The sequence below is a fragment of the Phytophthora infestans genome, genomic scaffold, assembly GCF_000142945.1.
Source record: "Phytophthora infestans T30-4 supercont1.16 genomic scaffold, whole genome shotgun sequence".
Classification (NCBI taxonomy): Eukaryota; Oomycota; class Peronosporomycetes; order Peronosporales; family Peronosporaceae; genus Phytophthora; species Phytophthora infestans.
In genome coordinates this window covers 1,421,648-1,448,753 of record NW_003303743.1, presented here as the reverse complement: position 1 = coordinate 1,448,753, position 27,106 = coordinate 1,421,648, and the positions used below count along the sequence as shown (strand labels likewise).

Below are 27,106 nucleotides of genomic sequence, written 5' to 3'. Positions count from 1 at the left end.
CCCTAGCGTAGTTGCACATTTGCGGCAAGATTCGAAACAGTATAACCATAAATACACTCGTTTTCTAAGCGAACACCTTCGCATTGATCGCTCCCAGCTTAACCTGGATAACTAGGCTTACAGGTACTCTGAAAACACGCTTCGGATCTGACTGAAACCTGTTTTTCTAACACGAAGATTGTATAGTCGATAGATGTTTCGCAGAAGGCGTCCACGTTCTTGGGGGTCGAATGGAAGGCGCAGTTGCAGACGCCGATAACAACGCTCGGCGGAGCCCATGCCCCAATCGGCTGCCTGTCGGACCGATGTAATGGCGTTGCTAAGCGCCACCAAACCGAGTCGGCATTCAATGTGGGCTCGTTCTAGATCACCATCTTTCAGAGGCGCTCGAATTCGTCCAAACAGTGAACGACTAACGGGAAACGCCGAGTCCGCGACAACGCCACACCCTTCGACTGTCCGCAATGGATCCGACAAGCGTAGTTGTAGCTGATGACTCGTCTCGCCATCGTTCCAGGAACCGGGAGGGTTGTGCCGCCCCCACACAAGTGTACCATCGACACCATAGCACAATGTGCCTGTCACTGAGACCGAATGCAACCAGCCTAGTGTCAGCAGTAAATGTTAGCAAGTAGAACGCCATCCAGTTAGAGTCCAACTTACCGTAGTAGTTTGCATTTGTAGATCAGCATCGGTGGGACTTTGGACTCGATAATTTTTACCATCTACAAAACCCACACGCCTTCCAGAAGAGGCTCCTTTGCTTGCCCTTGACGCGACCACTGACGCTGTTGCTGTTTGAAAGGAAAGCGCACTTGAGCATCTGGAAGCTCAAGCAAGGCTGCATCTAATGCAGCCTCTTTTTTTTTAGGACACGTGATAGTGTTGCAGGGGGGATTCCAAAGAGCTCACAGAGCGTCTTAGCTTCGCCAACAGCAGTGTAGTAGTGTAGCACGCACGCTAAAGCAGCATGCTTCACTACTAATGCAGGAGGGCGCCCACGACGGCCAAGACCTGACGCTACGACGTAATACCTTGAGAAAACCTTCAGTAGCTCGTCAAAAGCACCAGGTGGGATTGACACGGTGGCAACGAATCTGCCTTCGGCTCGTCCAGCGTACATGACGTGTCAAGGAGACTGCAGAGGTGAGATGAGCGCATCGCTTGTCAAATAGTCCCTCTCTCTGACCATCATCCGCAGGCGCAGCAGCAGCAAAAGATGGTGTCGTGAACGCTTCGTCTTGCATGGCTCTTAAATGGCCACCAAGATGGTTGGCGGCAGCATTTCCTTCAAATGTGAGTCTGTTTGTGTGAATTTTAATGGCTCATAGCTCTTGCTTGCGCTCGCATTTGGAGGGGTAGGTACTAGCAAACCGATCGCAAAATGAGATGCGATCGCAGTTGTGCAGTTTTTGGAAGTCTTCCACTGGGTCAACGCTCATGCCACATGAATATGTGGTCACATCATAATGCTTTGTAAAATTAAACTTTCAACTCAGGTGATCTGTCAGGAATTTTCGTGCAAAAATCAACAAAGAACTCCTTATTTACAGACGCCAGGCAAAGGCAAAAAACAAAAATGCAATTATGTATGACTCGTTGCATCCACCAACTATTTCGACATAAAATGGACGAAATCTGAAAAACACATGTAAGCTTAGGGCTAGAAGGTACCGGTGAGACTGTCGGTATGAATCTCTACGAGTTCGTTTTTCCTACGATTGGTCCCTAGACCAACTATAAACCAATTTAAGTCTATTACATAGGTGACGCATACATGTTATTTTTTTTTCAACAATATCAAATGAGTTTTATTCGAACATAGGCAATGTGTCGGAATCCCCAACGTTATAGTGCAGACTGATACACGCAAAAGAAGAAGTAGGATAAGAAGAAGAAGAAGAAGGGTGGGGGCGGGCGCTTTAATATAGATCAAGTCGTTATTTATTAGAAAGTAGGCATTAAAAAGTAAAAAGAATCCATTTTTCTTTGTAGTTACTTAGAAGTATTCTTGATTTGCATCCCGAAGAGTACATAGCAGAAGTTCTTGTAGCGAGTTCTCTCCAGTTCTTTCTCTGATAATGGTTCCGTATCAGTTGATACAATCTTGTCTGGTGACAATATGTATGCTGACACGTTGTAGTCGAACCAGTGAGCCACATATACGCCACAGCTGAATCCGTCTTGTTGAAGCCACGCGCGAAATTCTCGAATCTCCAATTTGTAGGCTGGGTCGACTAGTTCCAAAAATACGTTTACCACCTTCCTTTTCACCTCATCTTCGTGTTTCTTCTTGTGAAAGGGGTCGTAGATCCAGATCACGCGTCTCTTCATATCAATTATAACTCCACACCAATGTCCGTAGTCGATATTAATGTAGATTGGACACAACATTGCTAAACCATCGTGGCATATGCTGAAAAGCTGGCTCTTTGTGTCAAAGAGTCGATTGCGCTGGTCATCACCCTCGAAATACGAAATGTCGGGTTGATTGCGTGAATATTTGGAGGGGGATTCCACGATGCCTCTGCTGCAATTCGTTGCGTTGCGCTCATCAGACACTCATCACTGAGCCATCCGTCGTTGCCAAATCTAGCAAGCTCGGCAAATTCCACGGACACTCCACCAGAATTAACAGACCCACGTAGATCTAGCTCTAAAACAGTCTCCACAATCGCATTTCTCTCTTCCTCCTCATCAGGATTTTCAAACTTCACACTTTTAATCCATGATAATAGCGCCTTTGCGCCACGAACAACGGATGCCATGGAATGCCGTTGCTGCATAATTGCAATATCGTTTGCCCGAGACGTCTGCACCTTCAAAATCACCACGGCAACATCGTCATGGAAGACATCCCTCCCATTGTTTGCTTTCTCGCGGAGTATCACGTTTTCAATTGCAGTGATACACTTCTTAACTAGCGCAACTACAATTAACGGTTCATATATATGTTAGTTTCAATTTACACAATAGTTGGTATCGTGTCGTCGGTAATTGGTGCAAAATTGGTATTTGGTACCCGAATACCAATTATAGCCCACTGCTTACCCATTAAACCAATTGTGAACCAACTATACCAACGCGAGCACAAGATAGCAAACTTACCAGGCAGAACACCACGGACTTTGGTTTCACATGCGTCACTTGACGAATCGGTGAGCAGTTTCGCCTTTTTGGACGCTTGAAACCCGCATCTGTATGCATTAGTTGAAGACCGCTAAACACGTCTTCAATCTCAGAGAGCGTAATTGCCTCGTGCAGCGCAAGCTAGGCGAACTTGGCGAGCGTAACATCCCCGATTGTAGTTAGGCGGTCGGCAAGTTCTTGGCTCTCTTTGTACTCCTTTTTCCGTTTCGATTTCCTTACAGCCTGCTGCAACCGTGGCCGTCCAGACGGACGACTTGCTTCGTTCAAGACTATTATGGTTCGAGCCACAGCTGAGGAGCTATTTGATCACTACCTGAATGCTCTGAAGGAGCTATGTCGTGGGAAGTTGGCATTTGTGGAGTATTTGGAGACCAACTTGCTTTCGTGCAAGGATCAATGGTGTACATTCCGTCGGGGTGAGCTGCCGCATCTTGATAATAACACGAACAATAGGCTTGAGGCTAGCTGGGTGCTGCCAAGGACGTATTATCCAGACACTTCTTATTTCTACAGCAGGCAGCTGAAGACGCTTACAAATTCAAGACTACACGGATCGGTCACCGTGTAAATCATGGCTACGACCGAGAAATGAAGATGCTAGCTCGTATAGCCACTCATCATGCGTGTAATCTCGTGGAGGAGCAGTACATGGCCTGTCAAAAGGCAGACTACACAGTGGAAGCTGATGGACTGACGTCAACGTTTCAAACTCTCAAAAGCAAAGTAACTCAACAAGACTATGCGGTATGCTGAATAAAGGTTTTGATGTGAAGCTTCTCGAAGTTCGTAAAACCGTACTCACGTTTACTGGTTTCTCGCTTGAGATAATCGATCACATGAAAGTGATACAGGATAATAGAAGCCTCTGGAAATTCAGCCTCGAGTGTGGATAGCTCGGTAAAATCCTTGTCAATAACTATGACTTGGATTTCCTTCCAGCATTCGATGTTGATCTTGAATGCAGAAATTGCGTTTTTCATGTTCTGTTTAGTTTCACCATCAATCAGTGACTGCTGCGCAAACGCTCCACACCCGAATTTGTCCGTCACCATGAAGCTAAATAGCCGATACCTAGAAATGAATAGTTGAGCGTGGTTAAAAAGATATGATAATATAAGCTGGGCATAATTGGTAAGTAGTTGGTAAAGTAATTGGTAACGCAATTGGGTATCGAACTATTACCCGAATATACCAACTATAGCAACAGCGTCACCAACCAAATGAATTACATCATTCAGCTCACCTGTTGATGTTCGTGCTATGGGTCGCATCAATGCAGACCTCCTCAGGGAACAGACGCGCCATGCGTCTCATGTGACTCGTCTGGAAGGCAATACAGCTCGTTAACTGAGAGTCAGTGTCTCGGTAGACCCTCACCACGTTACCGGGGCCCTCGCTGAAGTTCTCTAGTAGCTCCGTAACGCGAATGTTGTCATCAGGCGAGGTGTAGGACTCACGTCTCATCTCCGCGATCATGCTGTTTACATCTTGCGTTTGAATAGGCTTTCCAGATACATCTTTCACGTATCGGAGGATTTTTTTTCTTGGCTCCACCTTCATAAAAACAATCGTAGTGATACATAAATAATAAAAAAATTCCTGGTTGCTTGCGGCGTACCTTGCCACATTGTCCGAACGACGCTCCGAGTACCAGGTGACGTGATCTTTCGCGTCTCTGCGTATGTATTGAATACGTTCTCGGCGATGGCGTGGTTGTGCGTGGAATCGTGCAGCTTCACGCGCACGCGAAAAGAACCATCCTCGTCGACGAGCAACAATGCATTCAGCTTCGCAGGACACTGAATTCGACGTGTTGTGTGATTCGTACGCTTCCCCTGCCCTTTAGGCTTGAATTGACCTCCGTGAGTGCATGTCCAGCCCTTCGTGTAGTACCACAGTGATTCTTCCCATAACTTTGGCTGCGTTCCCCGAGCCTCCGCTTGCCGAACACGAGTTCAATTGCGATCTCTAATTGAGTTGCTCGTCCGCAGTTTGTAGACTTGGAATGTATCGCGTTGGTAGCTAGGAACAAAATAGAATTGACCAATTAAAACAAAATTAAGTAATAAAATAAATTGCAAATAATTGTACATACCCGCTGAATGCCGCCTCCATATCATCCCACGAGTCAAATACCCCAGCGAAGGGCTCACACACCACACGAACCTTGGCTGGATCAGTGTCGTCTGGATCGCGGAAGTTTCCGTCAACTGGCAGTATGACATCAGCGTCGGCGACGCTCCTCTTCGTCTTTTTGGCTGGTCGATGCGTGCTGATCCCTGGTGACTTCACGCCGCTGCCCCCCGGTGTCTTCTCGTCACTTCCCTCAGCAAGCGTCTCGTTATGCGCGGTGTCTCCCGCGTTGCTGCGCTCGCCTCCTGCCGTCTGCACGCGCTTGGCCTTCTTTGCGTCCTCCATTTCAGCGAACGGGGAATAAGAAATGAGCGGGCAGGAACGGTTTGAAATGTCAAAACTTTAAAAATGGCCGATGCTACAGTCCATGCGTCGACTCAGTTTATTTTCCATGTAATACTCCATGTAATGTCCATGTGTCGAAATAAATTACTTACCACTGTTTTTAAAATCCATAGTGAATGGAAGTTGTTAGACCTTCGCAAACGAAAGTCCTCTGACATCTCTCGTACATACCGGTATACAGAAGTCAGGAGGTCAACCATACGCATGAACATTAGGCGGGTCGATTCCAGTTTCAATAGAAATGAGATTGTATTAGTTGCATTATGGCTTGCTACCGTGAAGCACGAAGTGAAGGATGCGGAAGCGTAACAGCGTTAGACCAATCGGAGCTACGTCCAGCGACACACTCTTGTCTACATATCGCCAAAACCTCAACATTACGTAGAATCCGCAGTTGTATCCGTCTGTCTGGATCGGTCCATTGACGGACACAACTTTGGAGTCGTCGCTGAGCGTAGTAGCCAGATCCCACGACATGCGGTCCAGTACGTCCTTGTACGTCTTCAGGTTCATTGAGTCGTAGTACAGGACATTGTTCTGCTTGCCATCCACGATCATTGCACACCAATGCATGTTCCCAAAATTTACAGGAATGAGCAGTACATCCGCTTCAGTGAGTAGTTCCTGAACCTTTGTCTTCATTTTTTCACTCATAGATTTCTTCTTCTTTGACGCCGAGGCTGCCTCGACACCGACGATGCGAACGCCGGTGCCCGTCCTGTACAATCTCGCGCAAAAAGCCAAAATCAGCGCATCATTAGCCCATTGGGGCGGCTTGAGACGGTACAGCATCGCGTAGTGGTAATCGTTGCCGTCAATTGGGATGGTATCTTGGGGATAGGCGCGAGCAATGGCCTCTGCCATGCTCTGAAGTGTCGATTGTTGTGCTGCTGGTATGGCGCTGGCTGCATCCTGTGTTAACCATTTGGTAAACGCCATTCCATCATCACACGAACGCTTCACGTTTGCTAAGTATGTCATGGCCTCAATCTGTTCGCGTGAAAATGTTCCGATACCCGCGATGTAGACACACTCGATCTCCGGGTTTTGTCCGTTGCTGTCCATGATTTGTCCAGGTATTGTAGATGTTTCTTCGTCTTTTTTGTGTAGTTTGACTCTGGGTGAGTACATCGATGGCTGTTTCATTGGTGTTGCTCACAGGCAGCACCGCAACGCACTTGTCCAACAGTTTGGGTGGAAGTAGGTAGAGCGCGTTTTCATTCAGCACAGGCGCACTCTCTCTAGTGTACTTGGGTTTCTTGCTACCCGCGTTGTTGTACTTGGTTTGGAGTGGCAGAACACGACGTAGAGTGTCTTGAAGTGGAGGCTTCTCAAGTTGAAGACTGCGCGCAAGTTGTATTAATGTCACCTCTCCAAGACATCTTCTATGGGCTTCTGACTCGTTAAACAACGCTCGTTTCTTCTTGTCGTCTGCTTCTCTCTCCTTTCTGTTCAACCGGGGCCTACCAGACTTCGCAGCTTTGGGGTTCAGACGGATGCGCAATCCACTATCAGTATTTTTCTCTTCGTTGTCATCAGGAGTGGTCTCAAGCGCAAGCTGCTCCATTTCGGGCTTGGTTCCGGTTCGATTTCGGCTGGTTGTCACTGGAGAGGTCACTTCATCTGTTTCTGTTTCTTCTCTCGTGACTGGAACCTTCGTTTTTTCAACCTTTACACGTTTGCGCTGCCTAATGTTCCTCCATTGTTGCACGACGAAGTCTAAATGCTCACGGTACTCGTCGTCATCAGAGATATCGGCTAGCTCACTGCATATAGCCTGGAACGCGCTGACTGCCTCCTTGTACTTAACATTAGCGTCAAGCACCTTGTGTTTAGCCTCCCCTGGCTTAAACTCATTAAGCACAAAAGGCCGCGGAGTCATCGGTTGTTCAGCAGGATGTAACCATCTAAATGAATGACATGTCAGACCCTCAGTACAACATCAATATTGGATATTACATGGACAACTCACGGCTTATACGTGGATAAATTGTGAGTTAACCCACCTTTCATCGATGCAACTCAGCGGTATTACGCTTCCTGGGGCGTTACTCCACTTCCGAAACGCGATTGCGTGTTGACAAGGCAGACGCATTGCAGAAGCAAACGAGCAAGTGCAGCTCCACGTTTTCAAATCCACAGCATGCGTCTTGTGCTTACCCGTCACCTCCACGAAGCCTGGATTTGACTTTAAGTCGAAATTGAACTTGTCGACCTTCGAACATGCCATTACGTACTCCTTCTCCACGTGTGTTGCTACGAAATGCGTCGTAAAGCGCAAAACTTGGCACATCTCCTCGTCGTAGTTGCGGTTGACACGTAACCCGATCCTAGTCTTGTCGAACACGTATTCACTGGAAGTCCTGGCATCAGCACCCACAAGGGCCTTCACGGTGTCCGTCATGTCATGTTGGAGTTTACCCCGTCCTTAAAATGCCCAAACCAATTCTCTAATGGTTGTTCGTGTGAACGCGCAAATGTGCCAACGTGAGCGTTGGTACATGACCCAATCTCGTACAAGTGTTCCAGTTTTCATCCATGTAGTTGTAAAATGCCATATATCCAGTCCTAGTGCAAAGTGCCTTCATGGAGGTCCAATTGGTCTCGTAGATCTCTGAGCTTAAGGCATATACCATGTTGTGGACTAATGCGTCGATGGCGTCGTGATCGTCCGACGAAAGTTTACCATATTATGGCTTCCTGGACGCTGTGCGGAGATATTTGATGACGTGAAAGACGCAAATCAACACGCGCGACTTAGGGAAGTACCGACGCAACACGCGGATCTCATTCAGATCTTTGTCGACAATTATAACTTGAACCTTGTCGCCAATCTTATCGTCAATCCGAAATAGATGATCCAGCGCTCGGGACATCTGCCAATCGGCGTTTCGTTCGAGCAAAGACTGTTGTACAGGCTGCCCACGCCCATTGTCGTCTATCATCATGAAGGTACAAAGCTGGTAGTTGTATCTAATGCACATTACATGGACAAGAATCGCACAATACATGGGCATGACATTAAAATAAGCATGGACAATACATGGACAAATAATTGCACAATACATGGGAAGACTTACCGATTCGTTTTGTGGGTACAGTCCACAAGCAAAAGCTCTGGAAACCTAGTAACCATGTCGCGCATATGTCTGGAAGTCATACTGATCACACCAGAGTGTCCCGCATCAGTTTCGTCCACCGTGACTACGTTACCGTCAATAGCTGCGAATTCCGCGAGAGTTGCGGCGCAAGCGTCGTCGTCATTCAACCCTCCTCTTATCTCTGCTTTAACACGTTGCACAATGTTGTCCACATCCTTCTTGACGAGGTTCTCGCCTCTCCCCAGAAGATACTCATAGATGCGTGCGCGCTTTCTACCGTACATCACCATGCTGTCCACAGCATCCTTCGTGTCCGTGTCGTCCAACCTACGGTTCTCCGCGTACGTCTTGAACTGCGCTGTCCCCACCGCATGGTTGTGCTGGTACACACCGTTCTTCACGCGAAGGCAGCATAAGCCGTCAACTTGCACGAGCTGCACCACAAATCGAAATGGACAACCGCATCCTCGGACGAAGTGCTTGGTTCGCAATCCGCTGCTCCTGTCTTTTGCTGGCCAGCCATGTGTGCAGATGTATGTGCGTTGGTAAGCACCCCACGTCTCTGGTACGTACGGAACATCCATTCCCTGCTTTGCTGCCGCTGTTTGACCCAGCCGCTTGTTTCTCAATACGCAACTAAGCGTTGACTGGATGCGGATGACCTGGCGGGACTTTACCGAGTAAGCCTTCAAATACTCATTCCACGCCGACCAGCTCGGATACGTCACGTCTGCGGGGCCCTCCACAAGGGAGGGAGAGTCTACGACCTGGACAATACATGGACGCTTGAATTCGTCCGTGTCAGGCGAGGCGTCGTCCGAGTTTGCAGCCGCGCCGGAGGCTGCGGAAGCCGTGGTGTCGATATCTGAAGAGGAGTCGGACGATCCACCCTGTATTTACAAATAGATAACGCACGGTTAGAAACACGTTCACAGAGACCACAAACAGCAAGATAACGCACCTCAGACGTCGCGGAAGCGGGTAGACTGAGCGACATGGCCGGCGATTGCAGCAACGGTTGATCTCGTGACGTAGGCTGCGGCGTGCAGGTAACGGAGCGGCGGCGGCGGCAATGCTCGAAGGGGGGCGAGTTTGGGTTTGAAAAGCAAATGAAAGGCTGGTGTGATTGGTACAACTACCGGTATACAGTATTGTACCGGTATTAACTACATAGATCACATCGTGGACAATACACGGATGAGAGTTGGACAATAATTGCACTCAACGACTGGGTTGTTTTTATAAATTACCGAATGAAAATATTTTACATCATGGACATTACATGGAGTATTACATGGAAAATAAGCGGATTTGACGCATGGACTGTAGCATTTCCGTATTTTTTTCACCATCTCATTCCGCCAAGTCGAGCCGGTGAATTAAGACGCTGTTGGAGAATGGTTTATCAGGACGCCCTTAGTGAGTCCACTGTATAAAGAGGTACTCACTACCCAAGAATGCATGCGTTATCTCACGGTAATGGAGCGACGTGGTGTCACTGGAAAGTCTGCATTTGGTAATGTTTGCTCTGCTATGGCGTACGTCTACATTTCCACAGAAGTCTCGCGTCCTCACGATTTCGACTCTCATATGAAGCGCTGTTTGAAGGGACTCCATCACACAGTGACTCAAATGGCTCAGAGAAGAAATGAACGACAACGTGAAGGAAAGGAACCGTTCACCTTTTTAATGTACAGAGCAGTGGCGAAAGCGATGCTAAATTCAATCAAAAAGCGCGACGCGTTTGGTCACTCCTTTCTGCTAGTGTTTTGGGGCCTCATTTGTCGTGCGAAGATTGCAGAATCGATAATGCGTGTTCATTTATCTTGGTGTGAAGATGCAATTGCGATCACATTGGCTCATATGAAAAATGGCCAATATGGTATTAATGGCCGGCCGCGATCAGCGGCCATATGTACTGAGATACGTTGTTAATACTCGATTAAGTACGAATCGCACAGATTTTCGCACGGAATCTAGATACTGTCGCACCAGACTGGTATAAAACTTCTCCCACTGTGAACTCAATCAAGCTAATACAGTACTTAAGTGTGTGGGGGGCTCTCTTTTTCGACTATCGCTGAAAGCGTCATTGAAGTTGCAGCGCCCGAAACCCTCGGAAATTCAAAATATTGGCTACCCTTTCGATTAAAATGATGTACTCTTAGTTGTGCCAATTGCCAAATATCTTAGAGAGTAAGTACCGTACCCAACTAAGGTCGTGATGTCGAGACCAAATACTTACCCTAACCCAGTGACCATATCCGCCGTGGCGTATAGCGTATAGCTAGTTTTCTCTCTCCGACTGACCACTCATTTAGCCAGCATCGCCATGCCAGTCGACATGGGGTGTAAGAAAGCGCTTGTAAGAGAGCCTGACAAGGGTGGTATGGGTAGCGACGGTGTATTATCCGATGCGCGAGGTGTGTCCACGGCCGAGAGTGACGAGGAATGGGTCGACACATCCAGTGCCACCAGCTCGCGCTCATCACCCTCTAAAAAGAGTCGTTCTGAGAGATCACAGCCTCTGCAGACAGCTTCGCGCGGCGAGAGCGAGGAAAGGGTGGTTGCCATTGCACCCTCCCCAGACAGAACAGAATTTACATCGTGGGAAGAGCTGGAGGACTAGCTGCGAGAGTACGAGCGGAGCACTTTCCAGGTTTGCAAACAAGATTTCACTAATCTGTACGCATTGGTCGCTAACTGGTTGTATATGTTAGAGCTTCGCATCTGTACGAACAACAAGGTGGCAAACCGGAACAAGAAGATTCAAACTACCCGTTCAAATGCTCCGCTCGTTCCTAAAGAATGGGTAAATTATGCGAAGACGTATGTTTGTACGCACGCTGGGAAGTCCACGCCGCGCGGCCAAGGCAAGAGGAAGAGGCAGCCGTCCCTTGCACTGATGTGCAATGCGCAGGTAAGAGATCCATCTCCAGTTGGTCTCCAGTTGGTCTCCAGTTGGTCTCCAGTTGGGCTCTGGTTGGGCTGCGGCTGTCCAGTTGGGCTACTGTTGTCCAGAGGGGCTCCCGTTTGGCTCCAGTTGGGTTGGGTTAGTCAAATGGAAAACGTATGTGGGCAAGTCGGCCTAACTCGGTGTACTATGTGTATATTACAGATCAATGCCTGTGTCCAAGTGGTGGATGGCCGTGAGCCAACTTTTATCTTGCGGATCACTTCGTTGCGACTGGAACACAGTCATACACTCAATAAGCGGGCTTTCGGCCAGTATTCTCACAATCGGACCTCGTTGGAACCAAATGTTGTGAGAACTGTAAATGAGTTGCGGAAAGCAGGGGCCCCAGAAAAAAAGATTCAGATCTACATCCAAGAAAACTCTTCATCCAGCCCTACGATCCAGGACGTGCACAACTTGGTGCGAAAGCTCAAGAAGCAAGATTATACCGCGCCGACAAGTGCCATGCGACTACAGCAATGGATGATCGAGCTCTCTGAACAAGAAGGAAATATTGGCCGTATATTTGTCGATACGATACAAGAGAAGGTATGATTCATATGGAGCCATCCTAAAAATTGAGAGAACAGCTACCTAACTTGTTTATAATTCGTAGCGTATTGCGACTTGCATTACACTTCAGACGAAGCATATGCGTGAGCTGTTCCACTTGTGTCCAGAAGTGCTAATGATCGACGCGACCCCCACCAATGCACCCAAATACAAAGCGTTTTCCATCATGGCCCACGATGCGTTCGGCAAAGGACAGTTTGTACAACACTCAATCGTTCAGAACGAGTGATACCCAACACTGTTGACAGCATTGGAAGAGTTTAAGCGCAACAACCCTTGTTGGATTCGAGTAAAGTGCATCCTGATAGACAAGGACTTCACTGAGACTTCTGTATTGAAGGAAGCGTTTCCTGATGCTCTGGTGCTGCTTTGCCAGTTTCATGTGATAAAGCTTTTGTGAGAAGCAATTTCGTCGTCGAAGTATGGATTTTCGTCGTGGCAAAAGCAGCAGCTACAAGGACTTGTGAACCTGGTGGTGTATGCACGTAATGAGAGAACATATTTGAAGTACCGTAAATATATGAGGCATACTATGGCGGTCGGCCGTAACAGTGCACCCGCACAAGATTTGTCGGCTGAGCTGAGTACAGAGGACAATGCCCAGGGTGCGGAGCATCCATTCAAAGCGTACTTTGTTAGGAACTGGGACTCGTGTCGGCAGATGTGGTGCGCATTTGAGGGGCAGAGTGCTACTACGCTGGGAAACAACACGAATAACAGAATTGAAGCGTCGTGGAAACAGCTCAAGGAGCCGGTCAACTCTTTCATGGGTGTTGACGAATGTATTGCGGCCATAATGTACTACCAAGCTCAAGAAGAAAAGAAATTCTTGGATTCTTTATACAAGCTGACGGTTGTGCACAATCCTGAGTATGATCGCGAAATGAGATTCCTATCGAGATTGGTCAGTGAACACGCCTGCAAGATGGTTTTCGAGCAGTACCATTATGCGCTTACTCATGGAAAATACAAGTACAGCGAGCCAATACCTGACGTTATTTTGATCCAGAACAATGCTGTGGATGATGAGTCGCTGGACGAACCGAGCTCCGTATACGCTGTCGACAAACGCGAATGGAGATGCTCATGTATTTTTATGAGCTCGAGGCTTTTGCCGTGTCGCCATGTGTTTTATCTCCGGAAAGCATTGCAATTCGAGAATATCATACTAACTCAATTGCTGCACACAAGGTGGTTGCTTGCATCTCTGCGTTCGAGCACTGGAATAGGAGATTTCGGAGGCAATCCGTTTGCCATCTCAAGTGTACTATCAGAAAGAGAAACAACTTGGGACTCGAATCGAAAATATCGAAAAGCTAATGCAGTTGCGAGTGAGATAAGTGGTCATCTGAGTGGCCTGGGTATGAAGGAGTACAAAGTTGCATTGCGAGCGCTTCTTAACGTCGCCTCTTTGTTTAAACATGGTGAATTCGATGCAATTTCACCAATTACAAGACACCTTGACGCGATGATAGATCAAGGCAGCTTAAACGGACCGAAGATGGGGTTGCACACGAGCTCGACTCAATCCGAAACCGTTGGTACTATTGGTGATGCTTCAGACGCTGTTGGTGCTATCGGCGATGGACTGGAAGATCTTTCTGCTATTGGGCACGAGTTGGGCTCTGTTGAGAACGAGTCGGGCACCTTTCGGCACAAGTTGGGTACAGTTGAGAACGAGTCGGGCACCGTTGGGCACGAGTTGGGCATCGTCACAGAGCATGGAGAAAATGTGAATCATGTTGAAGCCAACCGGAATGGTCTGACCGTGCATGGTAGTCAGCTGAGTGGAGAATGCACTGGAGGTACTCAGTTGGTTACTGACGATCCAATCGTAGATGCGGCCCACCTTGCTCAATCCCAGTCGGTTGATAAAAACCAGACTGGTATCGCCAACTTAAACAACACGAGAGATGTCTTTGAGCTTCAGAGCCCGCCTCGAGCAAGAGGGCGCCCTAAACAGAAACTCCATGCTATTAAGGCAAAACGAACTTTGTCGTTACGATGGTACAAGAAGATATGGAGATGCGCGACAAGCAGATCAATCTTGTATCAGTCGAAGAGCTTCTATCTGCCGAACCAACCTACAACTCATCTCAAGAGAAGCTTCTCCAGCTTAAAATTTTTGTATATTCAAAGGAGCCAAACGCCCCGATCGCTCACGAGATCAGAAAACTGCCGTCGTCTAAGCCAGTGATGCGACTTGACGAAACTGTGAGAATATTCCCTATGGATCTCATCAAGAAATGCAGTACAAAGATCTCAGCGTACCAGCGAACGCACCGCGGCGTACCGGAAGCTGACTTAGCGCTGGAGGTAATTGGGGTCGGCGTCTTCGCGAATTCTACCATACGTCTGATGCAAAAGTGGCACTGTGCTACAGGAGCTGTGAATCTGATACGAATAGCACTGACTTGGTTGGACAATATCGATTTTGGCCGACACGGAAACAAGGACTTTTTATTGTAGAAGACCGTCAAATTCCAGAAAAATTGAAATGTAATCCTGTACTTCAAGCAAGGTATGCCTCACTGAAGGATTTAAATTAGGTTGTTACTAAAACGTGATTTTTACAATGTGCAGACGAGAGTTTTGGATTTGGTGGGGAAGGAGCTCGTTAGTGACGAAATTATGGGGAAAATTCTGGAAACTAAGTATGGGGAAGATGCTAGGTGCCGTTGTCAATGGAGAAATTAGTGCATCGACAGAATATATTCGCGCGAAACTCCGTGGACTGACAAACCAAAAAGTCCTCATTCCAGTGAGCTGCAATGGTAATCACTTGTGCTCTATTATGCTGAATCTGAGTTCGAGTGAAGCCTATATCTACGATTCTAGTGCAACGTCTTATCTGCGCGGCGTCCGTACACTGACACAGACGGTGATCAACCTTGTACCACGTGCAGTTGGCATAAGCTTTCGAGTGAGAATCTTTGAATCTGGTCTGGGCATTCAGAACGATAGCTACAATTGTGGTATCTATGTCTGTCTGGCATTCGAGTTGTTTTGTGGTGCTGATCCACTTGGTCATCTGGACAAGAAGACTCTTCAGTGTATGAGATACCGCTACCTTCGTATGTGTCTGTGTGCTTAACGATGCTTACGCTGAAAAGAGACGAATTAGAGATGAACAATAGATGAATAAGAAAGTGGCATCCACCATTTCATTCAAATTGCACTCGTGACATTATTAGTGAGCATGTACAACCATTGTGTTGCCCAAGAGTATCAACTTAATGTGTATTCACTACTGACCGAAGACTGCCAGAATATCGAAGTCAAGCTAAGCTACGCTTTCGTAATTCAGCTATACGTATACAATGACCTTCTGGCTCTTTTGAGTTGGGCACCATTCGGTCATGTTTGGGAGCAGGTTGGTCCATGGATGGTAACTCTAACAGCGTTTGGGTATTGGTTGAGTACTAGTTGGGAACAATTGGCTCGTCTCATAATTCTCAGTTGGGATCAGCAACGAGTGCCAATATTTTATCAAATTTTAGCGTTGAAGCAGTGTATCCGGCTGTCAATCGGGTTTACGGACAGCCCTATAGGGATTAATTTACGAGTGTGTGGGCCACCCTACGCGTACCTATACGGAAGATACAAATTTTAAGTACAAGCGTCTTATAAATCCTTTATTTTTCATTAGCTTTGGCAAGCTAGTTGCTTTAGTGGAAAATTGTTTTTAGAGTTGAAATGAACAATTGCTGAGGATTTCCGGAAGAATATCGTGCTAAATGAGCTTAAGCCCTATCGTTAGATGAGCTGGGATCCACCATCAGCTTGTGGACTTTGCTCCTCGTCGATAAAAATCACTTTCCAATCTGGCTCCTAGTGCTCATGGCTTCTCTTGTTTTCTATTGCTCCTGCTTACTAAAGGGCTATGCTATTCGCTGTCGTGCTGCAGGGCAGCTCGAATTGGTGTTGGTCTAAAAAACTTACTGTGCTGCCGATTCTGCTTTGTGCTAGACGGGACCATTGAAGCGCACCAGTAATCTGCGTTGATAGGGTGTCCACTCAGCTCAAGATATTGCAGGCTCGGCTTTGTATTTCTTATTGCGATGAAGCATTGTACTGCCTGGAAGTTGTGCACTCACACTAATAAAATCCCGTTTCGAGAGCCCGTTCTATAGAGCTACCTGAGTAAGACTTGCCAAGCATGTATCTGACGTGATGCAATCAATGCATACTTGGCAAGTCTTACTCTGGTAGGCTGGTGTAGCTATAACTCCACAGAAAAATATTTGCTAAGGATATTTATTAGATAATAAGTAGAAAATACGTCACACAGTGTGTGAGAGACGGTCCAGGTCTTCGATATTTCGAACGTAAGCGCCAGAGCTGGAGCACGGATGGCTGACGATCTTCTCGACATCTATCGTGAAGATTGTTCTGCCAACACAGTATAACCACGCATAATCGGGAGCGGTAAATGCGACAGTGGGTGTACGAAGATTATACTGATGATGTTAATAGAAAGTGGCCTTTTATTTTGCTCTAATTAAATTATATTTGTCTAAAGAATTCTTATATTCGTTGAAACAAGAGACGATGTATGCTGTCTGTCGGGGTTTGTAAAGAAGCTTCACAGCAAGTTTTGGCCTGTGTAGCTCCTGGTGAGTGTTGACATTGCTTGATCCAAGTAACACATCGTGTTGATTAATCTAGCTGCTAAACCTTAGCCGCCTAAAGTCGCGATCTCGTCAATTTTCCCAGACAATTGCAAAAAGAATTTACTGTTTGTCGTAGCGATTGCAACCGCTGCAGGTTGTGATGCTTTTTGTTCTTCTTCGTGTCTAGCTTTCTGCTCCGCCTGGAATCCAAAGTAACGGCTCGAAGCAGGGTCTAACAGATCGAACAGCTTATGTATACTCTGGATCTCGGGATGTGTAAAATATTTTTTTATATTTTCTACTTTTTTCTATTAACTTCTCCTCTACAGTATCATACAGCTATGTTCTCCTTTGTCGTACTGCTTAACTACATTTATATTTATGCACGACCATCCCGATCCTCTACACCTTTGCCAATCCTAACCGGCGAGATTGTAAAGCAAAGAGGAATGACCCAAAATAAGTTTAATTTTTTTAAGAACATTTTTTGTGAAAATTCAGTGTAGAGCAATGCGGATTTAGTGTAAATCAAATCTTTACGTGCCGTACTCCATGGGTTCCTCTCGAATCGCTGCCGCGATCGACAATGCGCAATGGTGAGCCATTTTATTGACGAGACGCATGTCCATGCAGGGCATACAGTGGTCTGCAGCACTCTCCAGTAAACGCATCCGGCGTTCAGACATCTCTCCATAGGGAAGGTTGAACATTTGGTTGCTGTTCATCGCGAGGTAGACTTTAATACGTGCTTTCAACACGCTAAAGCAGCCTACAACATACATAAAGCTCAATATTAGTGCTTAAAGGACCTACATCATTTAACCATACAGCGTACCTTCGATTGGATTGCACATGGGCGAGTACGGCCCGAGCCTCAGCAACTCCAGGTCTCACCTGCCTTTGACCAGGTCTTCAGTCTGGTTATGGGCTGGTGCGTTATCCAAGATGATAACGATCGTCTTGCCAGCAAAATGTTCTTTGAAAACATCAGTTTGCTTGACAGCGTCGTACACGTCATCCACAAAAGGCTGCGTTCACTTCCATATTTATACTACCGTGGCGCCTAGCCCAGTGCACCAGCCCAACTTCCGGTGAAACAGCACATTGTAGCTGTAAGTTAGCACCCTTAGAGGGTGGGAGCTTGACGACCGCTCGCTGTCCAATCAGCGCTCGTCCTTGAGAGCGCTTACAGTAAAGGTTATAATTAGTCTCGTCATAGTACACGATGAAAGACCCCTTCTTCTCATGCGCAAGCAGCGCTTCTCCAAACACTCTTCGTTTCTCTATGTTTGCATCATTATTACAGGTTGCGGGCTCAACACGAACCTGTCCAGGGAATACATACTGTAGTTAGTAGTCATTAACCTCGATATGGTATACACACATATACCTGCTTGACTGTTTATAATTTATCACATAGCTTCTTGCTGATGAGCGACGTGCTATGCCAACTGCGAAGTCGAACCATAGCATCTCTTGCATTTGTGCTAGTGTAAACAAGCAGTTTTCCTCTAAGTACTGCACTAGCGCCTCCTCCATCTCAGGCGTGCACCTCGTGCACGCCGCGCGCGCACCACCTCTGGACTTGACGTCCAGTGTCCCACGCTCGACAATCTTGCGGGCAGTAGTGGCCGGAATGCCGTTACAGTCCGCCACCAGGGCCCAGTCTCGTCCGCTCGTGTACGCGTCTAGCACCCGCGTTCGGGCGGCAAGCCCGTGCTTCGGCTCGTTTGGTATGGTTGTGGCGATTCGGAAGTCTGGTACTGACTTCACTAAATCTCAAGTCGCTTTTTTTATATATATTTCCAGAATTTGTTTGTTACTTTAGTTACTTCAGTCCATTTTGCTTTACGATTTCGCCGGTTAGGCCCTGGTTCAGGTAGAGAACTGTGTTCTGTGCTTCAGAATGGGTTGAAGCTTTCTGCTTGCCTTATTTTGTGCTTGCAATTTTAATAATCTGTGCTGTGGTTGTCCAAGTAAATTCTGCCTTCTTGGCAGCTACTGACTGCATCATTTATCAATTCCCCGCCAGAAATACACTACAATATCGAGCAGCCGTGTGTGCTATCTACTGATGTAGGGGGAACGGCATAATAGTCGGACCTCGCCAACCACTGCTTGAACCTAAGTGCTATCTCTCTCATATGCCGCGCGACCCCTGTCGCTGCCTAGCGCAATGCACAGGTGCGAGCTTCCCGACCTTCCGGACTGGAATCCATGCGACCAGTCTTGCAGGGTAAAAACTGCCTTTCATTTCCCTAGCACAATTGTTCTCTCGCTAGAATACCTCTGGCTGGTGTTCTGAAAAACTGCATCCGGGAACACGAACGAGCAAAACATATGCAGGAGCGCCGTAATTCTTAGCCAATCAAATTTCTTAAATTATTCGGCACAGAACGCGTTGACTTAGGATTGGCAAAGGTGTAGTTTGTGCTAAACTTTTTCCGGATCACTACGTCATTGCTCTTAGAAAATGATATAAAAATGCACTGAGCCGCCACGCTTCCCGCAAAAATATATACTTCAAATAATGTACCATGTATTAATACATCTTACTGGATGTTGTACTTTAAAAATAATTAACAGTGGGTCCATAGAATTAGATGTATTCCTGGTAAATGAATTATCGGAATCGCTAACAGTAAATCACATATAAACAACGGGGTCCAATCGGCTATTTGACGCCATGAGCAGTGTTATTTTGCTGTTTCTCGTTGTGTGTTCTCCAGATAAAATGCAAAGCAGCTGTAGAGCAGCAGCTCCATACCCACAACAAACCTGGCCAAGATTGTGGAGAGATGATTTCGTCGTCTATTAGGGTAAGAGCGACATGCTAACTTTACCAGATGCATCTACTTGCAGTTTAGTCTCTCCAATGGCAAGGGTCCAATAAGCCAAGAGAGCCAGAGCACATAGCAGTTTACGATTTATTGGCCACACTGCTACAGTAGTTCATTTAGGCCTTGACGACATGCGAGCTGTCGATCCCAGCAATTGCATCCGACAGAACGTGCACCTCGTACTCGATACCAGTCGTCGGCAACGAGAGCGACACTTTCACCTTGTGTTTCCACGCCACGTGCTTCACATGCACCAGCTCTCCTTCTTTCTTCGTCAAGAGCACGTAGAAGCCGTACGGTTTGGGTTTCTGCAGCCTCGACGTGAAGGCCAGATTCCTCGTTCCTTGGTCGTTCAAGCCCGTCAGCTGCACCTCAAGCTGTAGCTCCCTCTTCTGAACCTCCACACAAAGACGTGGCACTTCTTCCGCCACACGAGCAAACTCGTTGATCTTGTGCTTCGTTAGACCTCCACGTTGACTCGGAAGACTCTGCAGCCGTGCCACGATCTGCGTCTTCTTGCTCTTGACCGCTAGCGCTGCTTGTAGCTCAGCGATGTCCGAGATGTCGAACTGCTCCTTCAAAAGCTTCACAGCCGCTTGCGACGCGTGTGGCAGTTGACGCAGCTCTTGGCTCTCGTTCGGCCATCGTCCCTGGACCACAGCTTGAGACAGGCGGATGCCTGCTAGCACGAGATCCGCGAGCTTCAAGTGCGCGCAGAGGTCGATCGCAGCGCTCAGCAGACGCGGGAGATGGTCCAATACAGTGCGCAGGTCGTTGACAAAGTCACTGGAGGGCAGACGCATCCCCGTCAAGTGCATTTGCAGGACGAGAAGCGCCTTCACTTCACTCCCATGCGTCTCCAATAGCGCCTTCCGACGCTTCGGAGCGCTGGCAAACAAGTGCTGGAGTGGCGAGTACTTGACCTTGCCGCAGAGATCTGCTATGAGGTTACTCATGACCTCGTTGTGCCGCAGTGGGACGTCGCGTAGCTCCACACTCGACTCGCAGATCACACACAGCAGCAGCAACGTGTCGTCCGTCGTCCTCCTCTCGGTTGACACCGTCGTGAGCGCTGTGAGCATGTTGGACACGGTCCGAACGTCCACATACAGCGACGCAGCCAGCTTGCCAGCAAACGTTGGCTCGAACGATGACGCGCCGTCTGTCCGTGACGCTGCAACGCACTGACAAGCCTCGAGCTGCTCCATTGTAGTCGAGATGAGCTGCTGGAAGAACGTCTCCAACGCGTCTTGCGTACTGGGACAGGCCGTCTTGGCCTGTTTCGACGTGGCTGCTGCCACCACTTCCGTGCCGACGCCGTAGAAGCTTGGGTTCTTGAGCACGCGCTGGAACAACAAGCTCCAGCTCAGATAATCCATCACGTCCCTTGTGGATCGGACCAATCCGGCCGCAATCTCGGCGTTCAGATGGTTCGCCAGCACTGCGTTGCCTCCGAGACACGACTCCACCGCCAGAGGCTCGTACAGGAAGCGCTGCGTCATGTTCTTCTTGCTCTCTTCCACCAACACACAGGCGACGCCCTTGTCATCCAGCAGCGGACGCCCAGCACGTCCGATCATCTGCAGTAAATCACTCAACGGGTACGAGCGGTAGCGGCCGTTCTGGAAGTACTCGGTGCCTTTCACCACCACAAGATGCGCCGGGAGATTCACGCCCCACGCTAACGTGGACGTGGAGATGACCACTTGGATGAGTCGATCTCGGTACAGTTTCTCCACCAGCGCTCGGTCTCTCCGCGCCAGGCCAGCGTGGTGCAGACCGATGCCAAACGACAGCGTGTGCTTCAGCGTCTCGTCCCCAATCTGGCTCGACTGGCAGATCGAGTCCATCACGGCCTCGTCCATCTTCAGAAAGCGCTTGTCGCCGTCGTCCGCGACGCAAAACTGGATCAAATCCAGCGCCGTCAGCTTCGTCTGCGCCTTGGACGACACGAAGACCAGCACCGGTTTGTCGGGGGAATGCGTCTTGATAGCCATGAACGTGGGCTTGTTCATTGCAGCCATACGAGCCACGTAGTGCCGCTCCGGGAAGCCCTGGATATGCACATCCATGGGCACAGGACGCACCGACGCTCGGAAGTTGTACACCTGTCCGACGTCCGGGTTTTTCGCGTGACTCGACGTGATCCCTCCCAGCCATCGACCCACGTCTCCCGCGTTGGCGAGGGCTGTCGAGAGTCCAATGACGCGGATCGGAGGCCCCGAGCGCTGGAATCGTCTCAGTCGACTGATTAAAACTTCCAGCACAGCTCCACGAGGCGCCTCGCCCACTAAATGGACCTCGTCTACGACCACAAGCGCCATCTGAGTCATCAACGCTCGACCGATGGAGCTGCTTCGTGTTAGCAGATCCCATTTCTCCGGCGTTGTCACCACAATATCCGCCTTGGTCAGGATAAAATCCACGTTGACCAGCGTATCCCCCGTCACTTCCACCACCTTTTTACGCAGCTGCGGGTTGTTCTCGAAGCGGGTTTTCCACTCCGCCACCTTCTCTCGAGCTAGAGCCTTCATCGGCGCAATGTACACGATCAGCGACTGACAAGTGCGTCGTGCAGAGCCTTGACTGCTCTCCTGCAGCTGCTTCCACACTCTCAACATGGCCAACTCGGCACACACCGTTTTCCCACTACCAGTGGGAGCGCAGAGCAGCACATTCCCGTTTTGGTGGTAAAGCTGGTGGAAAGCTTGCGTCTGGATCGGGTTAAAGTACTGGAACTTGCCCACATACAGCGCCTGGTACACCGGATCATCCAGCGACTGCAGAGGCTGAGGATGCAGACGAAGCAGCTTCGTGTACATTTCCTCCTTCCTGTCAGCCACGGGGCGCGCACTGGGCTTGTAGCTCACTTCGTAGTAGGATTCGATGCCCACAAAGCGGTCCGAGATGATACGAATCACATAGTTGGCCTCCGTCTGCGTGGGAGAGATAAAAACAGGCAAGTAGCACTCGATCTCGAGACTCTGCGTGCCTGCTTTCCATCCCAAGAAGCGACTCTGATGCAGGACCGAGTACTCGGAGTGGTAGATGTAGCCGGTGACCGCGTCTTCCACCCACAGCCACGACGCCAGCGATTTACCCTGGAAAACGCCTTCTTTCCACTCGAGGAACAGCGGACACAGCTCGAACGTGAGTTTAATCATATTGCCACCAAACGGCTGCGTCTGGACGTGGTCAATGTCGATGAACGGGACGCTCTGTACCCATTTCTGTATCTTCGGACTCAGATTAAAGGCGTCGGGATCCACCACCGCGTCGTACAAACTCATGTGATGTCGACGATCCACTTCTCCGACGACATCTAGCGGCACATTGGGCAGCTGCAGCATCGCGTTCTGGTCGAACCACATCTTCTGGTCGATACATTTGGCCAATTGCAGAAACTTGTCGGCCTTTCGAGCGCTATTCTTCTTCAGGCAAATCTCAAACAAGGCGCGACACACTCGAGAGCCATTCTGCGCCACGTAGTTCGTGTCGGAGATGAGCGTAAACGACGACACGCGCGCGCGGCCGATGAGACTCTGCAGCAGGATGTTCGTCTTGCCCGTGTACGTGTCCATGCCGCCGCCCAGCACGTCGAAGCGGCCGAATCTGCGCTTGAGTTTCTCTAGCTCCGGCATCTCTTCTTCCCTCGACTTGAGCTGTTCGAACTCGTTGCTACTGCACAGCACCAGGAGCGCCTTCTCCCAGTCCAGATCGTCCTCGTCCCCTTCTTTCTGTCCTGCTTTACTGTCCAGGAGATCGTTGAACGTCTCGATCGACGTGTGTTGGATGTAGAAATGACTTGCCACTCGGCCCATGGACGTCACGGCGAACGCGATTTTGCCTTCCTGGTCGGAATCCAGCCGCACCTTCTCGCGTAGAATCTTGATCATCCGACACGCCGCCAGTTTCTCGGCTGCGTCCATGAGGAGCTGTCTGCGTCTTGCCACAAGCATCGGGTCTTCGTTCACGTCGTCCAGCTTCATACCGTACGCCAGTGGATTCTTCCGCATGCGCACGTACAAGTACGTGTAGCTGAGCCACGTGCAGGCCTCTTCCAGATTGCTCACTGTTCCAGATACAATCTCGGCGTTGAGATGGTCCGGAAGAGCCTTGATCAGCGCGGATTCCATCGGTATACCGGTGGTGAGTAAGCGGAGATAGTGAGGAAGTTGCTCTTGCGTTGTCACCAGCACAGCGTCGCCACTGGTATCGTACTGCGGACGTCCAGCACGACCGAAGATCTGCATCACATCCAGCATACTCAGCTGCGTCATGCCTCCTTTATCGGCGTTGTACACCTGTGTACCCTTAATAAGGACCGAGTGCGCTGGCAAGTTCACACCCCACGCCAACGTCGCCGTACAGCACAAGACACGGATGTAGCCAAGTTCAAAGAGCTGCTCGGTCAAGTTCCGATCGCTTCGCAGCATACCGGCGTGGTGGATCCCCAATCCGTATCCTAAAAGCTCTTTGAGCTCTTTGTTGCGACTCTTTTGCACCCGTTCCTGTAGATTGAGGGGCATCTGGAGCTCAGAAGGAGGCAGAAAAGCCTCCAGCGTCCCCGGCTCTTCCTCGTTCCCACGCGCCAGCTCGACGATACTGTGCATCGTGGCTGCTGTTTCTTTCCGGGAGTGGACAAACACCATCACCTGTTCGCTATGCTGCACTTGTTTTAAACAATGCGCCAACGTGAGTTTGTTCATCATCAACTGGATCTGCCGTTGTTTACTCATCGTCGCGCCTACTGCTTTCTTCTCCTTCGCCAAATCCTCCTCACTGGCTGTGACGGTAGACAGCTCCGCTGCACTCAACCCCAGCGCCTCCTTCAGACTGGCATTAGTACTCACCCCAATGAACGTTTGATCCAGCGGAACAGGTCGATACGTCGCGTCAAAGAAGAACAAACCTCCTTTCCCGCCGTTCGTAGCTGCGTTCTGCATCCGAGAATCGCCACTGGGGACGTACACGCGAAGGAACGACGCCACGTCCACGTAGTTGGGCAGCGTAGCCGACAGACCGACGATGCGGATCATGCTCTGCGTGCTCTCCACTCGACGGAGTGTGCGTGCCACAATCGTCTCGATGACGGGGCCTCGCTCGTCCGCGAGTAAGTGAACTTCGTCGATAATCAGCAGCTTCACTTGACTCAGCAGCGACTGCTGCGTGCTGGACTTGCGGGTGATGACGTCCCACTTCTCGGGTGTCGTCACGATCACGTGGGTCTCTTCGATCTCCTTCTTCGTGAGCTGCATGTCGCCTGTCAGCTCGCGTACTTTCAGCTTCAGAGCCTTCAGTCTTTGTCCAAATTTGGTCACCACTTCTTGTGCCAGAGCCTTCATAGGAGCCACGTAGATGATCTTCATGTTGGCTACACCGTGACTGGACTCACGGCTGAGCTGGGTCTTGACTTCCTGGAGGATCGTGAGCATCGCCACGTTGGTTTTACCGGCTCCAGTGGGGGCACACACCAGCAGGTTCTGATTGGACGTGTACGCCGCGTTAAAGAGCTTGGACTGCAGCCGATTGAGCTCCGTGATCCCGTGAAACGCCGTCTGTGCAAAGTCTTCGAGACTTGATATCGACACGAGTTTCTCTTCTCTGCCTAGAGCTTTTTTAGCGTGCGCAGGGATGAACACGTGCTCGTAGCCTTTGTAGTGCGTTCTCTTGGTGTTCGACGGCAGAGTAAGCGCCCCCGCCGACGCCAGTTGACCAGCCGCAGCGGTGGAGTCGTATCCTCCCTGCAGAGCTCCAAACTCGCGCTGTACGAGGGACGAGGACTGGAGTCTCCTCTCTTCCTCTGCCAACTCTCTCTGCAGTCTCAGAACTTCTGGATCGTATCCTGCAGCCTCGAGCCAGTTGACTTCTTCGTCGTCGTCTCCATTCTGTCGATTAGCTCGACGTCGAGCTTTCCTCTGTTGACGTTGGAATTGTTGCTCAGCTTCTGTCTGGATACTGAACCCTGTTAAGCGTGCCCCTCCACCCTCGTACTTATCGGCCATCTCCAGCAGTTTCTGTGTGTCCTGCAGCTTCTGTTTGGTCACACTGGCGCTGCTTAATTCTTTTTGGTTCTGCACTGCGAATGCGATGAGCTCCATGCCTTCCACGCCCACAAGACCGAAGAGTTGGGCCTGGACAGTGTCTGCTTCAGGACTGTCCTGCACAGTCTGTAGCACAGACTCGGCCAGTTCCAATGTGGTAAAGAAACAGCTCTCGCTATTGGCTGCTGTGTGTTGAGCACACGCAGCAAGCAGCAGCTCTGTCACGTCCTTTTTGGCTTTAGGTTTCTGGTCCTTTGTCTTGTTCCTTTTGGAGGTCACCACGGCATCTACAGCGCCCACTGCGGCCTCGCGCTCGTTAGCTGCACGCAGAGAATCATGGTCTACTTGCAGGACTTTTAGCAGGTCGCGATGATGTGTAGGAGTCGAGATTTCCCACAGTTTGTCCGACGACAGGAAGGGATCTCTGAATGTTCTGGCTGTAACTTTGGCAGTAGAGGGCGGTGACACTCGCGGAGAATCGGAAATTGTTGCTTTTTGACTGGCAAAGCTGGCTGTCGAGGAGGGGGCAGGGAATTCGGCGCGAAGGGCCGACAGGAACGACGTCATGACCGCGGATCGAGCGTTCCAGTCTGCCAATGATCTTCTGAGACTGCAAGCGACATAAGGGACTTGTATTGAGGTGGATACCGGTACGGTGATGACCGGAAAGAACGCGCACGGAAAAAGTGCTCGACTTTGAGTGATAGTACCGGTACAGGTAGCAGTACTACTGGATCAGTACCGGTATCAAATCTACATTTATTTCTATCTACGGGTGTTTTATTATATGCACCAACCGAACAAGTTCTCGATGTAGCCATCTTGTGTGGAAGACGCTACCGGTATTTTGATAACGCAATGAGAAGTCCTCAATAACAAAGAAGCCATTACAACGGAGAGGATCCCGGAAAATTCTGATATCAAATTTACCGGTACCGGTATTGTAATTCTTCAAGTTTCCAGGCAGCTCTTCGTCGATGGCGTCGGCTTCGTCCTTCAACGCAACTCTGGCCGTGCTTCTGGCTGCCAAGTACTGCCGTCAGTACCCGCTCTTCCACTGGCGAGAAGAGGCGCTGCCATCCATGGGTAGACGCGCCGAGAAGTACTGTTTTCGCGTGGATATGCTCAATCTGCAGCAAGAAAACTGCGGCGAGATGTTGCTGTCGTTACTACCTGCACAATTGAGTCTGTTAGACTTCCAGAAAGAAAACACCTTGTACAAACTGAAAGCTCTGCTCGTCACGCTTAAGGTGCATCTCCTGTCGGTGCTTTAGTTGGCGGAGATTTGGCAATTATCTCACTGCTGTCATTGATCATTTCCTGCAGCACCCATACATTCTCCCCGTTATGG

The 27,106-nt window shown here is 49.3% G+C and overlaps 1 protein-coding gene across 1 annotated transcript; it reads right to left on the bottom strand.

Moving 5' to 3' along the window:
• Positions 1 to 19,827: 19,827 nt before the first annotated feature.
• PITG_08886 (DEAD/DEAH box RNA helicase, putative) lies at positions 19,828 to 26,322 on the bottom strand (the record flags this gene model as incomplete). The annotated part of the gene is made up of 1 exon (XM_002902893.1): positions 19,828 to 26,322. One exon carries the CDS (start codon positions 26,320 to 26,322, stop codon positions 19,828 to 19,830), a length of 6,495 nt encoding a protein of 2,164 aa, XP_002902939.1.
• Between the last annotated feature and the right edge of the window lie 784 nt (positions 26,323 to 27,106).